Below are 16,027 nucleotides of genomic sequence, written 5' to 3'. Positions count from 1 at the left end.
CCACAGCAGGTCTACTGTAGATCTCCTTCTAGAGTCCCACAGCAGGTCTACTGTAGATCTCCTTTTAGAGTCCCACAGCAGGTCTACTGTAGATCTCCTTTTAGAGTCCCACAGCAGGTCTACTGTAGATCTCCTTTTAGAGTCCCACAGCAGGTCTACTGTAGATCTCCTTTTAGAGTCCCCACAGCAGGTCTACTGTAGATCTCCTTCTAGAGTCCCCACAGCAGGTCTACTGTAGATCTCCTTTTAGAGTCCCAGAGTCCCACAGCAGGTCTACTGTAGATCTTCTTCTAGAGTCCCACAGCAGGTCTACTGTAGATCTCCTTTTAGAGTCCCCACAGCAGGTCTACTGTAGATCTCCTTTTAGAGTCCCCACAGCAGGTCTACTGTAGATCTCCTTCTAGAGTCCCCACAGCAGGTCTACTGTAGATCTCCTTTTAGAGTCCCAGAGTCCCACAGCAGGTCTACTGTAGATCTTCTTCTAGAGTCCCACAGCAGGTCTACTGTAGATCTCCTTTTAGAGTCCCACAGCAGGTCTACTGTAGATCTCCTTTTAGAGTCCCACAGCAGGTCTACTGTAGATCTCCTTTTAGAGTCCCACAGCAGGTCTACTGTAGATCTCCTTCTAGAGTCCCCACAGCAGGTCTACTGTAGATCTCCTTCTAGAGTCCCCCAGCAGGTCTACTGTAGATCTCCTTCTAGAGTCCCCCAGCAGGTCTACTGTAGATCTCCTTCTAGAGTCCCCCAGCAGGTCTACTGTAGATCTCCTTCTAGAGTCCCCCAGCAGGTCTACTGTAGATCTCCTTCTAGAGTCCCACAGCAGGTCTACTGTAGATCTCATTCTAGAGTCCCACAGCAGGTCTACTGTAGATCTCCTTTTAGAGTCCCACAGCAGGTCTACTGTAGATCTCCTTCTAGAGTCCCCACAGCAGGTCTACTGTAGATCTCCTTCTAGAGTCCCACAGCAGGTCTACTGTAGATCTCCTTCTAGAGTCCCACAGCAGGTCTACTGTAGATCTCCTTTTAGAGTCCCACAGCAGGTCTACTGTAGATCTCCTTTTAGAGTCCCCACAGCAGGTCTACTGTAGATCTCCTTCTAGAGTCCCCACAGCAGGTCTACTGTAGATCTCCTTTTAGAGTCCCAGAGTCCCACAGCAGGTCTACTGTAGATCTCCTTTTAGAGTCCCAGAGTCCCACAGCAGGTCTACTGTAGATCTCCTTCTAGAGTCCCACAGCAGGTCTACTGTAGATCTCCTTTTAGAGTCCCAGAGTCCCACAGCAGGTCTACTGTAGATCTCCTTCTAGAGTCCCACAGCAGGTCTACTGTAGATCTCCTTCTAGAGTCCCCACAGCAGGTCTACTGTAGATCTCCTTCTGTCTTTGTAAAACTAGTTGGGAGGATAGGGTCTGAAAAAGATACATTTTCCTGAGAACGCACCATTGAGTCAGACGAGTAGGAGAACATATATCAAAGTCCAACGACACATTCAGAAAGTAAGACGTAGATATAGTTACATATTAAAACACAAGACACATCCATTCTGAAATGCACACCCAATAGGTATAAAACAAAAACACACAAACCATGAAAAACGTCTTGGAAAAATGGCTCCCCCAAGGCAACCACGGTTTCACTGAGAATAGAGAGTAGCTATTATATATATGGGGGAAGTGCTGCTCAGTGCTCCCACACCCAACAAACATCCTAACCCCCAGGCACATGTAGAAAAACAGACCTTTGGGAAAGTGAGGAGCTGGAGTTGAGCATGGCGTCGTTTCAGGTAGAGAGAGATGCTAGTCACAGAGATGCCACAGAGATTTCCCTCCTGAATTAGCTCAAGGCACTGATATCCTGGTAGAAATAACATTATTTAGGCCCAACACCAGACACAGTAAATACAATTGCTAGCTGTTAGCAAAGCAGTGGAGTGACAGGTCATGCCACTAAAAGCTAGGAATTACAATGGTACTGGGTTCAAATACTATTTGCAAATCTTTCAAATACTTCAAGCGTTTGCTTAAGCCTGCCTGGGGTGCCAGGTTTGTACTTTTGGGACTTTTCTATTGAAACAGGCAAGCTCAAATCAAGCACAGCTAAAGTACTGAAAATTATTTTTAAAATAGTATTTGAACACAGGTTTGGGTCTGAACATGTGCAATCTTGAAAATTCTCGAGAGAAGAGCATATTAGCACCCCCCCCCCCCCACAAAAAAAACTTACAGATACTCAGGAAAAACAGACTTTACCACTCGCTATCAAACCAATTCAGCCGGCCAACCAAAACCGCCAGTAACACAGGTACCTTCCCCAGCCCTCATTAACACTAAGGGGCCAGTCAGTAATACAGGTACCTTCCCCAGCCCTCATTAACACTAAGGGGCCAGTCAGTAATACAGGTACCTTCCCCAGCCCTCATTAACACCAAGGGGCCAGTCAGTAATACAGGTACCTTCCCCAGGCCTCATTAACACTAAGGGGCCAGTCAGTAATACAGGTACCTCCCCCAGCCCTCATTAACACTAAGGGGCCAGTCAGTAATACAGGTACCTTCCCCAGCCCTCATTAACACTAAGGGGCCAGTCAGTAATACAGGTACCTTCCCTAGCCCTCATTAACACTAAGGGGCCAGTCAGTAATACAGGTACCTTCCCCAGCCCTCATTAACACTAAGGGGCCAGTCAGTAATACAGGTACCTTCCCCAGCCCTCATTAACACTAAGGGGCCAGTCAGTAATACAGGTACCTTCCCCAGCCCTCATTAACACTAAGGGGCCAGTCAGTAATACAGGTACCTTCCCCAGCCCTCATTAACACTAAGGGGCCAGTCAATAATACAGGTACCTTCCCCAGCCCTCATTAACACTAAGGGGCCAGTCAGTAATACAGGTACCTTCCCCAGCCCTCATTAACACTAAGGGGCCAGTCAGTAATACAGGTACCTTCCCCAGCCCTCATTAACACTAAGGGGCCAGTCAGTAATACAGGTACCTTCCCCAGCCCTCATTAACACTAAGGGGCCAGTCAGTAATACAGGTACCTTCCCCAGCCCTCATTAACACTAAGGGGCCAGTCAGTAATACAGGTACCTTCCCCAGCCCTCATTAACACTAAGGGGCCAGTCAGTAACACAGGTACCTTCCCCAGCCCTCATTAACACTAAGGGGCCAGTCAATAATACAGGTACCTTCCCCAGCCCTCATTAACACTAAGGGGCCAGTCAGTAATACAGGTACCTTCCCCAGCCCTCATTAACACTAAGGGGCCAGTCAGTAATACAGGTACCTTCCCCAGCCCTCATTAACACTAAGGGGCCAGTCAGTAATACAGGTACCTTCCCCAGCCCCCATTAACACTAAAGGGACAGCTGTTTTTAAACTGTAACAATTAGCACGTCGGGTACACACTCCGCAGCTGAACCATGTAGTGGGTGACAATCAAACCAACTGACATAACGGCTAGTTAACGTCTACGTTAGTGGCAGGGGCCAGACACTAGAATTATCATTCAAAACAAGAGTAAGTTTAAAAATCAGGCTAATTGTTCTGAACCATCTCCATTAACATAATATTGTCGTTGAGTATGACAGGCCAACACGGATGGAACAAGGCGAGTCGGTGTGTCGGGGGGAGTTTACATTAGGCTAAGTGCTGATTATGAAACAGATTTTCAGCATAACAATGGTTTGACTACAGGGTGACAAGTGGAGCTGTGGTTGAGGGATGCTTGGTGGCCTGCAGGAGGCTGTGGTTGAGGGATGTTTGGTGGCCTGCAGGAGGCTGTGGCTGAGGGATGTTTGGTGGCCTACAGGAGGCTGTGGTTGAGGGATGTTTGGTAGCCTGCAGGAGGCTGTGTAGCTGTGGTTGAGGGATGTTTGGTGGTCTGCAGGAGGCTGTGGGTAAGGGATGTTTGGTGGCCTGCAGGAGGCTGCGGTTGAGGGATGTTTGGTGGCCTGCAGGAGGCTGCGGTTGAGGGATGTTTGGTGGCCTGCAGGAGGCTGTGGGTAAGGGATGTTTGGTGGCCTGCAGGAGGCTGTGGTTGAGGGATGTTTGGTGGCCTGCAGGAGGCTGTGGCTGAGGGATGTTTGGTGGCCTGCAGGAGGCTGTGGTTGAGGGATGTTTGGTGGCCTGCAGGAGGCTGTGGTTGAGGGATGTTTGGTGGCCTGCAGGAGGCTGTGTAGCTGTGGTTGAGGGATGTTTGGTGGTCTGCAGGAGGCTGTGGGTAAGGGATGTTTGGTGGCCTGCAGGAGGCTGTGGGTAAGGGATGTTTGGTAGCCTGTAGGATGCTGTGGTTGAGAGATGTTTGGTAGCCTGTAGGATGCTGTGGTTGAGGGATGTTTGGTGGTCTGCAGGAGGCTGTGGTTGAGGGATGTTTGGTTGCCTGCAGGAGGCTGTGGTTGAGGGATGTTTGCTGGCCTGCAGGAGGCTGTGGTTGAGGGATGTTTGCTGGCCTGCAGGAGGCTGTGGTTGAGGGATGTTTGCTGGCCTGCAGGAGGCTGTGGGTGAGGGATGTTTGGTGGCCTGCAGGAGGCTGTGGGTGAGGGATGTTTGGTGGCCTGCAGGAGGCTGTGGTTGAGGGATATTTGGTGGCCTGCAGGAGGCTGTGGTTGAGGGATGTTTGCTGGCCTGCAGGAGGCTGTGGTTGAGGGATGTTTGCTGGCCTGCAGGAGGCTGTGGTTGAGGGATGTTTGCTGGGCTGCAGGAGGCTGTGGTTGAGGGATGTTTGCTGGCCTGCAGGAGGCTGTGGTTGAGGGATGTTTGGTGGCCTGCAGGAGGCTGTGGGTAAGGGATGTTTGCTGGCCTGCAGGAGGCTGTGGTTGAGGGATGTTTGGTGGCCTGCAGGAGGCTGTGGTTGAGGGATGTTTGGTGGCCTGCAGGAAGCTGTGCAGCTGTGGTTGAGGGATGTTTGCTGGCCTGCAGGAGGCTGTGGTTGAGGGATGTTTGCTGGCCTGCAGGAGGCTGTGTAGCTGTGGGTAAGGGATGTTTGGTGGCCTGCAGGAGGCTGTGGACCACAACTAAGTGATCCATGTGACAAAAAGGTACTCATATACATAATTAAAAACAGCAGGTATATATTGTCATTGTTGTGTGATAACTAGTATAGAAGGAGGTCCCTGAAGCCAGACTACAGGCTCCTTCAGTTACCAACAATCCCTTTCACTCCTTTCGTCCTTCTGGTCTTAAGGGCCCAAAAAATCTAGTTTGGTAAATTAGTTTAAATATAGAGTCTGATTCAACAGATACCTAACCTGGTAGTTTACAAAACTGCACACACACACACCTAAAAACCTGCAGACCGTGGAGAACAGGCTCGTTTCTCATACAGATCCACTGTCTGTGATGGATCCCAAAATGGCACCCTAGTCCATATACCAGCGCACTAAAAGTAGTGTACTACATAGGGCGACACTAAAAGTAGTGTACTACATAGGGCGACACTAAAAGTAGTGTACTACATAGGGCGACACTAAAAGTAGTGTACTACATAGGGCGACACTAAAAGTAGTGTACTACATAGGGCGACACTAAAAGTAGTGTACTACATAGGGTGACACTAAAAGTCGTGTACTATATAGGGTGACACTAAAAGTCGTGTACTATATAGGGTGACACTAAAAGTCGTGTACTATATAGGTTGACACTAAAAGTAGTGTACTATATAGGGCGACACTAAAAGTAGTGTACTATATAGGGCGACACTAAAAGTAGTGTACTATATAGGGCAACACTAAAAGTAGTGTACTATATAGGGCGACACTAAAAGTAGTGTACTATATAGGGTGACACTAAAAGTAGTGTACTATATAGGTTGACACTAAAAGTAGTGTACTATATAGGGCGACATTAAAAGTAGTGTACTATATAGGTTGACACTAAAAGTAGTGTACTATATAGGTTGACACTAAAAGTAGTGTACTATATAGGGTGACATTAAAAGTAGTGTACTATATAGGTTGACACTAAAAGTAGTGTACTATATAGGGTGACATTAAAAGTAGTGTACTATATAGGTTGACACTAAAAGTAGTGTACTATATAGGTTGACACTAAAAGTAGTGTACTATATAGGGTGACATTAAAAGTAGTGTACTATATAGGGCGACATTTGGGCCGTAACCAAGGGTAAAAAGAGTCATATGCTGAGTGTGATGCTTTGGATGGTGTTGGCGGGGATCCTGGCGTCCGTTTCCTCCCCGTTGATCCGGAAGATGACCTGTGTGTTGTGGGGGATGGTGCTGGTGGACGTCAGGGGCTTCCCCAGCCAGCCTGGAGCTCCGCGTTTATACATCTTCACCGTCACCTACAGGGGAGGACAGAGGAGATGAGTTAGTCACCGTTCGTTTAGGAGAGAAATCTTGTTGTATTTTTTTTAATTTACAAAACAGTGGTCCTCCACATGTAAAGCTTCCCATCAAATTTCACAAACAAAAACATCTTTCAAAAATAAATAAATAAATAAAGTATTGTTTGTTTTAAAGTTATGGTGGTCAGTCTGGCTCTGACTGTCTGTAACCTCTCTCTCAAGGGTTAGTGGAGACTGTGACCTCGGGTCTATACCTCTACAGACACCTCTGACCTCTAGCTATACTGACAAGCTGTCGCTTCCTGTCTGTGGGGGGCAGGAAGCAGAGAAAAGGAGGATGAAACAAAATCACTGGTCCGGGACTCAATCAGATGGTAGATTGACATTATGGCGTAGAAAGGCCTTGGTGGAGGAGATCATTCACGCTAAACGCTGCATATATCAGCTCAATCCGAAAATGACCCAAGGCCTTTATCCCACTATCAGATTGAATCAAAGCCCTGTTGTACTGCAGTCCGGTCACTCTGGCCCCAGTAGATCAGGTGGAGCTGCCAGGGAGAGAACAGCTTCCAAAGAGACAGGTTTCCAACCAGGCTTCATACCCCTGATACCTCCTTTGTCCCACCTCCCACACATGCAGTGACCTCACCCATTACAACCAGAGATATGATATGTCCAGAGATACAACCTCTCTCATCATCACCCAGTGCCTGGGCTTACCTCCGCTGTACCCGCACCCCACCATACCCATGTCTGCGCATTATGCCCTGAATATATTCTACCATGCCCAGAAATCTGCTCCTTTTATTCTTTGTCCCCAACGCTCTAGGCGACCAGTTTTGATAGCCTTTAGCCGCACCCTCATACTACTCCTCCTCTGTTTCTGCGGGTGATGTGGAGGTAAACCCAGGCCCTGCGTGTCCCCAGGCACCCTCATTTGTTGACTTCTGTGATCGAAAAAGCCTTGGTTTCATGCATGTCAACATCAGAAGCCTCCTCCCTAAGTTTGTTTTACTCACTGCTTTAGCACACTCTGCTAACCCTGATGTCCTTGCCGTGTCTGAATCCTGGCTCAGGAAGGCCACCAAAAATGTTGAGATGTCCATACCCAACTATAACATTTTTCATCAAGATAGAACTGCCAAAGGGGGAGGAGTTGCAGTCTACTGCAGAGATTGCCTGCAAAGTAATGTCATACTTTCCAGGTCCATACCCAAACAGTTCGAACTACTAATTTTAAAAATTACTCTCCAGAAATAAGTCTCTCACTGTTGCCGCCTGCTACCGACCCTCCTCAGCTCCCAGCTGTGCCCTGGACACCATTTGTGAATTGATCGCCCCCCATCTAGCTTCAGAGTTTGTTCTGGTAGGTGACCTAAACTGGGATATGCTTAACACCCCGGCAGTCCTATAATCTAAGCTAGATGCCCTCAATCTCACACAAATCATCAAGGAACCCACCAGGTCAACCCTAAATCTGTAAACAAAGGCACCCTCATAGACGTCATCCTGACCAACTGGCCCTCCAAATACGCTGTCTTCAACCAGGATCTCAGCGATCACTGCCTCATTGCCTGTATTTGCTACGGATCCACAGTCAAACGACCTCCCCTCATCACTGTCAAACGCTCCCTAAAACACTTCTGCGAGCAGGCCTTTCTAAATCGACCTGGCCCGGGTATCCTGGAAGGATCAGTAATCTCCTCCATGAAGACTGGGGGTCAGCCTGATGGCCCAAACTACTCAGTAATCTCCATGAAAACTGGAGGTCAGCCTGATGACCCAAACTACTCAGTAATCTCCTCCATTAAGCCTGATGACCCAAACTACTCAGTAATCTCCATGAAGGCTGGGGATCAGCCTGATGACCTAAACTACTCAGTAATCTCCTCCATGAAGATTGGAGGTCAGCCTGATGACCCAAACTACTCAGTAATATCCTCAGTGAAGACTGGAGGTCAGCCTGACGAACCAAACTACTCAGTAATCTCCATGAAGGCTGGGGATCAGCCTGATGAACCAAACTACTCAGTAATCTCCTCCATGAAGACTGGGGATCAGCCTGATGAACCAAACTACTCAGTAATCTCCTCCATGAAGACTGGGGATCAGCCTGATGAACCAAACTACTCAGTAATCTCCTCCATGAAGACTGGGGGTCAGCCTGATGACCCAAACTACTCAGTAATCTCCTCCGTGAAGACTGGAGGTCAGCCTGATGACCCAAACTACTCAGTAATCTCCTCAGTGAAGACTGGAGGTCAGCCTGACGAACCAAACTACTCAGTAATCTCCATGAAGGCTGGGGATCAGCCTGATGACCCAAACTACTCAGTAATCTCCATGAAGGCTGGGGATCAGCCTGATGACCCAAACTACTCAGTAATCTCCTCCGTGAAGACTGGAGCTCAGCCTGATGACCCAAACTACTCAGTAATCTCCATGAAGGCTGGAGGTCAGCCTGATGACCCAAACTACTCAGTAATCTCCATGAAGACTGGGGGTCAAGCCTGATGACCCAAACTACTCAGTAATCTCCATGAAGACTGGGGGTCAAGCCTGATGACCCAAACTACTCAGTAATCTCCTCCATGAAGCCTGGGTAATCAGGGTAATCAGTAATCTCCTCCATGAAGCCTGGGTAATCAGGGTAATCAGTAATCTCCTCCATGAAGCCTGGGTAATCAGGGTAATCAGTAATCTCCTCCATGTAGCCTGGGTAATCAGGGTAATCAGTAATCTCCTCCATGTAGCGTAACTCTCACATAAAACATGCTGAGTATATCGTGTATAATTAATATGTTGTTTAACTGATTGAACACATTTCGTTTTTTTGTACTTCCATTTGTGGTGTGGTTTTCATATCTGCACCGTCCGTCTCCCAGCCTGAACCCCAGCTTCTATCTGCACCGTCCGTCTCCCAGCCTGAACCCCAGCTTCTATCTGCACCGTCCGTCTCCCAGCCTGAACCCCAGCTTCTATCTGCACCGTCCGTCTCCCAGCCTGAACCCCAGCTTCTATCTGCACCGTCCGTCTCCCAGCTTCTATCTGCACCGTCCGTCTCCCAGCCTGAACCCCAGTTTCTATCTGCACCGTCCGTCTCCCAGCCTGAACCCCAGTTTCTATCTGCACCGTCCGTCTCCCAGCCTGAACCCCAGTTTCTATCTGCACCGTCCGTCTCCCAGCCTGAACCCCAGGTTCTATCTGCACCGTCCGTCTCCCAGCCTGAACCCCAGTTTCTATCTGCACCGTCCGTCTCCCAGCCTGAACCCCAGTTTCTATCTGCACCGTCCGTCTCCCAGCCTGAACCCCAGTTTCTATCTGCACCGTCCGTCTCCCAGCCTGAACCCCAGTTTCTATCTGCACCGTCCCGTCTCCCAGCCTGAACCCCAGTTTCTATCTGCACCGTCCGTCTCCCAGCCTGAACCCCAGTTTCTATCTGCACCGTCCGTCTCCCAGCCTGAACCCCAGTTTCTATCTGCACCGTCCGTCTCCCAGCCTGAACCCCAGTTTCTATCTGCACCGTCCGTCTCCCAGCCTGAACCCCAGTTTCTATCTGCACCGTCCGTCTCCCAGCCTGAACCCCAGTTTCTATCTGCACCGTCCGGCTTCCAGCCTGAACCCCAGTTTCTATCAACTACTATATATATACAGGTTCAGTACCATATTAACAATGTACAGGGATACTGTAGCGATGGAGGTAGATATGTATAGGGGGAAGGAGACAGGGTTACTGGAGTGATTGAGGTAGATATGTATAGGGGGAAGGAGACAGGGTTACTGGAGTGATGGAGGTAGATATGTATAGGGGGAAGGGGACAGGGATACTGTAGTGATGGATATGTATAGGGGTAAGGAGACAGGGATACTGTAGTGATGGAGGTAGATATGTATAGGGGGAAGGAGACAGGGATACTGTAGTGATGGAGGTAGATATGTATAGGGGGAAGGGGACAGGGATACTGGAGTGATGGAGGTAGATATGTATAGGGGGAAGGGGACAGGGATACTGGAGTGATGGAGGTAGATATGTATAGGGGGAAGGAGACTATATACAGGGTCAGTACCATATTAACAATGTACAGGGATACTGTAGTGATGGATATGTATAGGGGTAAGGAGACAGGGATGCTGGAGTGATGGATATGTATAGGGGGAAGGTGACAGGGATACTGGAGTGATGGATATGTATAGGGGGAAGGGGACAGGGATACTGGAGTGATGGATATGTATAGGGGGAAGGGGACAGGGATACTGTAGTGATGGAGGTAGTTATGTATAGGGGGAAGGGGACAGGGATACTGTAGTGATGGAGGTAGATATGTATAGGGGGAAGGGGACAGGGATACTGGAGTGATGGATATGTATAGGGGAAAGGGGACAGGATACTGTAGTGATGGATATGTATAGGGGGAAGGGTACAGGGATACTGGAGTGATGGAGGTAGATATGTATAGGGGAAGGGGACAGGGATACTGGAGTGATGGATATGTATAGGGGGAAGGGGACAGGGATACTGTAGTGATGGATATGTATAGGGGGAAGGGGACAGGGATACTGTAGTGATGGAGGTAGTTATGTATAGGGGGAAGGGGACAGGGATACTGTAGTGATGGAGGTAGATATGTATAGGGGGAAGGGGACAGGGATACTGGAGTGATGGAGGTAGATATGTATAGGGGGAAGGAGACAGGGATACTGGAGTGATGGAGGTAGATATGTATAGGGGGAAGGGGACAGGGATACTGGAGTGATGGATATGTATAGGGGGAAGGTGACAGGGATACTGGAGTGATGGAGGTAGATATGTATAGGGGTAAGGGGACAGGGATACTGGAGTGATGGATATGTATAGGGGGAAGGTGACAGGGATACTGGAGTGATGGAGGTAGATATGTATAGGGGGAAGGAGACAGGGATACTGGAGTGATGGAGGTAGATATGTATAGGGGAAAGGGGACAGGGATACTGGAGTGATGGATATGTATAGGGGAAGGTGACAGGGATACTGGAGTGATGGAGGTAGATATGTATAGGGGAAGGAGACAGGGATACTGGAGTGATGGAGGTAGATATGTATAGGGGAAAGGGGACAGGGATACTGGAGTGATGGAGGTAGATATGTATAGGGGAAAGGGGACAGGGATACTGGAGTGATGGATATGTATAGGGGGAAGGTGACAGGGATACTGGAGTGATGGAGGTAGATATGTATAGGGGGAAGGAGACAGGGATACTGGAGTGATGGAGGTAGATATGTATAGGGGAAAGGGGACAGGGATACTGGAGTGATGGATATGTATAGGGGGAAGGTGACAGGGATACTGGAGTGATGGAGGTAGATATGTATAGGGGGAAGGTGACAGGGATACTGGAGTGATGGAGGTAGATATGTATAGGGGGAAGGAGACAGGGATACTGGAGTGATGGAGGTAGATATGTATAGGGGAAGGGGACAGGGATACTGGAGTGATGGATATGTATAGGGGAAGGTGACAGGGATACTGGAGTGATGGAGGTAGATATGTATAGGGGGAAGGAGACAGGGATACTGGAGTGATGGAGGTAGATATGTATAGGGGGAAGGGGACAGGGATACTGTAGTGATGGATATGTATAGGGGTAAGGAGACAGGGATACTGTAGTGATGGAGGTAGATATGTATAGGGGGAAGGGGACAGGGATACTGTAGTGATGGATATGTATAGGGGGAAGGTGACAGGGATACTGGAGTGATGGAGGTAGATATGTATAGGGGTAAGGAGACAGGGATACTGGAGTGATGGAGGTAGATATGTATAGGGGGAAGGAGACCGGGATACTGGAGTGATGGATATGTATAGGGGGAAGGGGACAGGGATACTGTAGTGATGGATATGTATAGGGGGAAGGAGACAGGGATACTGGAGTGATGGAGGTAGATATGTATAGGGGTAAGGAGACCGGGATACTGTAGTGATGGATATGTATAGGGGGAAGGAGACAGGGATACTGTAGTGATGGAGGTAGATATGTATAGGGGGAAGGGTACAGGGATACTGGAGTGATGGAGGTAGATATGTATAGGGGGAAGGGGACAGGGATACTGGAGTGATGGATATGTATAGGGGGAAGGGTACAGGGATACTGGAGTGATGGAGGTAGATATGTATAGGGGGAAGGGGACAGGGATACTGTAGTGATGGATATGTATAGGGGAAGGAGACAGGGATACTGTAGTGATGGATATGTATAGGGGGAAGGGGACAGGGATACTGTAGTGATGGAGGTAGATATGTATAGGGGGAAGGGGACAGGGATACTGGAGTGATGGAGGTAGATATGTATAGGGGGAAGGGGACAGGGATACTGTAGTGATGGAGGTAGATATGTATAGGGGGAAGGGGACAGGGATACTGGAGTGATGGATATGTATAGGGGGAAGGAGACAGGGATACTGGAGTGATGGAGGTAGATATGTATAGGGGGAAGGGGACAGGGATACTGTAGTGATGGAGGTAGATATGTATAGGGGGAAGGGGACAGGGATACTGGAGTGATGGATATGTATAGGGGGAAGGATACAGGGATACTGGAGTGATGGAGGTAGATATGTATAGGGGGAAGGGGACAGGGATACTGTAGTGATGGATATGTATAGGGGGAAGGAGACAGGGATACTGTAGTGATGGATATGTATAGGGGGAAGGGGACAGGGATACTGTAGTGATGGAGGTAGATATGTATAGGGGAAGGGGACAGGGATACTGGAGTGATGGAGGTAGATATGTATAGGGGGAAGGGGACAGGGATACTGTAGTGATGGAGGTAGATATGTATAGGGGGAAGGGGACAGGGATACTGGAGTGATGGATATGTATAGGGGGAAGGAGACAGGGATACTGGAGTGATGGAGGTAGATATGTATAGGGGGAAAGGGACAGGGATACTGTAGTGATGGAGGTAGATATGTATAGGGGGAAGGGGACAGGGATACTGTAGTGATGGATATGTATAGGGGGAAGGGGACAGGGATACTGGAGTGATGGATATGTATAGGGGGAAGGGGACAGGGATACTGTAGTGATGGATATGTATAGGGGGAAGGAGACAGGGATACTGGAGTGATGGAGGTAGATATGTATAGGGGGAAGGGGACAGGGATACTGTAGTGATGGATATGTATAGGGGGAAGGGGACAGGGATACTGTAGTGATGGATATGTATAGGGGGAAGGGGACAGGGATACTGGAGTGATGGATATGTATAGGGGAAGGGGACAGGGATACTGTAGTGATGGATATGTATAGGGGGAAGGAGACAGGGATACTGGAGTGATGGAGGTAGATATGTATAGGGGGAAGGGGACAGGGATACTGTAGTGATGGAGGTAGATATGTATAGGGGGAAGGAGACAGGGATACTGTAGTGATGGAGGTAGATATGTATAGGGGAAGGGGACAGGGATACTGTAGTGATGGAGGTAGATATGTATAGGGGGAAGGGGACAGGGATACTGGAGTGATGGAGGTAGATATGTATAGGGGGAAGGAGACAGGGATACTGTAGTGATGGATATGTATAGGGGGAAGGGGACAGGGATACTGTAGTGATGGAGGTAGATATGTATAGGGGGAAGGGGACAGGGATACTGTAGTGATGGAGGTAGATATGTATAGGGGGAAGAGGACAGGGATACTGGAGTGATGGAGGTAGATATGTATAGGGGGAAGGGGACAGGGATACTGTAGTGATGGATATGTATAGGGGGAAGGGGACAGGGATACTGGAGTGATGGAGGTAGATATGTATAGGGGGAAGGGGACAGGGATACTGTAGTGATGGAGGTAGATATGTATAGGGGGAAGGAGACAGGGATACTGGAGTGATGGAGGTAGATATGTATAGGGGGAAGGGGACAGGGATACTGTAGTGATGGATATGTATAGGGGGAAGGGGACAGGGATACTGTAGTGATGGAGGTAGATATGTATAGGGAGAAGGAGACAGGGATACTGTAGTGATGGATATGTATAGGGGAAGGAGACAGGGATACTGTAGTGATGGATATGTATAGGGGGAAGGGGACAGGGATACTGGAGTGATGGATATGTATAGGGGGAAGGAGACAGGGATACTGTAGTGATGGATATGTATAGGGGGAAGGAGACAGGGATACTGTAGTGATGGATATGTATAGGGGGAAGGGGACAGGGATACTGGAGTGATGGATATGTATAGGGGAAGGAGACAGGGATACTGTAGTGATGGATATGTATAGGGGGAAGGAGACAGGGATACTGTAGTGATGGAGGTAGATATGTATAGGGGGAAGGGGACAGGGATACTGTAGTGATGGAGGTAGATATGTATAGGGGGAAGGAGACAGGGATACTGTAGTGATGGATATGTATAGGGGGAAGGAGACAGGGATACTGTAGTGATGGATATGTATAGGGGGAAGGGGACAGGGATACTGTAGTGATGGACTTAGATATGTATAGGGGGAAGGAGACAGGGATACTGTAGTGATGGATATGTATAGGGGGAAGGGGACAGGGATACTGTAGTGATGGATATGTATAGGGGGAAGGGACAGGGATACTGTAGTGATGGATATGTATAGGGGGAAGGGGACAGGGATACTGGAGTGATGGATATGTATAGGGGGAAGGGGACAGGGATACTGTAGTGATGGATATGTATAGGGGGAAGGGGACAGGGATACTGTAGTGATGGAGGTAGATATGTATAGGGGGAAGGGGACAGGGATACTGTAGTGATGGAGGTAGATATGTATAGGGGGAAGGGGACAGGGATACTGTAGTGATGGATATGTATAGGGGGAAGGAGACAGGGATACTGGAGTGATGGAGGTAGATATGTATAGGGGGAAGGGGACAGGGATACTGTAGTGATGGATATGTATAGGGGGAAGGGGACAGGGATACTGTAGTGATGGATATGTATAGGGGGAAGGGGACAGGGATACTGTAGTGATGGATATGTATAGGGGGAAGGAGACAGGGATACTGTAGTGATGGATATGTATAGGGGGAAGGAGACAGGGATACTGTAGTGATGGATATGTATAGGGGGAAGGGGACAGGGATACTGTAGTGATGGATATGTATAGGGGGAAGGGGACAGGGATACTGTAGTGATGGATATGTATAGGGGGAAGGGGACAGGGATACTGTAGTGATGGATATGTATAGGGTAGCAGCAGCAGCGTAAACCGATGAAGCAACAGGGACAACAAGGACCAGCCGGAAGCCAGTAGAGACCCAGCTAGCACCAATAACCATTTAGCTCCATTCACGTCCCAGACCCACTTACTTTATGTCCCTACAACATAAGTGCATTTGCTGCGAGGAGGTTAGAGTAGGAATCTCCCCCCCTCTCTCGCTATCCCCCGTTCTCTTTCTTCAATGGGGTTGTCTGGTTGTCTGGCATGACTTGACGGAGCTACAATCTACGAGTGATTTAATTTAGCCCTTTACAAACATGTCTTAATGTCATTAACCCCCAGAGCATTCACTGACCGCCTCTCCGTGACTCCATTAACTAAAGCAAAATGGGGTTTAAAAAGAGCATATTGATGCTGAGCATTATTAACGGCTGCTTATCGAGACAACAGACACACACAAAAAAGAAATGGGCCAAAGTGTCTGTTAACTGGTTTATGTGGGGATTCAACATAACAGATGGGAACAGGGTTCTGAATTAGAATCTAGGCCGTGTGTC

At 48.6% G+C, this 16,027-nt stretch overlaps 1 protein-coding gene across 4 annotated transcripts in view; it reads right to left on the bottom strand.

Moving 5' to 3' along the window:
* Positions 1–5,991: 5,991 nt before the first annotated feature.
* LOC124018365 overlaps positions 5,992–16,027 on the bottom strand; it is a 33,176-nt gene continuing 23,140 nt past the window's right edge. For all 4 annotated transcript variants that reach the window (XM_046333639.1, XM_046333640.1, XM_046333638.1 and 1 more), the window contains exon 8: positions 5,992–6,298. In XM_046333639.1, the coding sequence (XP_046189595.1) occupies positions 6,131–6,298 (168 nt within the window). In that variant the 3' untranslated portion in view covers positions 5,992–6,130. The remainder of the gene's footprint in view (positions 6,299–16,027) is intronic.

Source organism: Oncorhynchus gorbuscha, unplaced genomic scaffold (genome assembly GCF_021184085.1).
Source record: "Oncorhynchus gorbuscha isolate QuinsamMale2020 ecotype Even-year unplaced genomic scaffold, OgorEven_v1.0 Un_scaffold_487, whole genome shotgun sequence".
Taxonomy (NCBI): domain Eukaryota; kingdom Metazoa; phylum Chordata; class Actinopteri; order Salmoniformes; family Salmonidae; genus Oncorhynchus; species Oncorhynchus gorbuscha.
The sequence above is the reverse complement of the archived record's forward strand: the minus strand, read 5'-3'. Positions and strand labels throughout refer to the sequence as shown.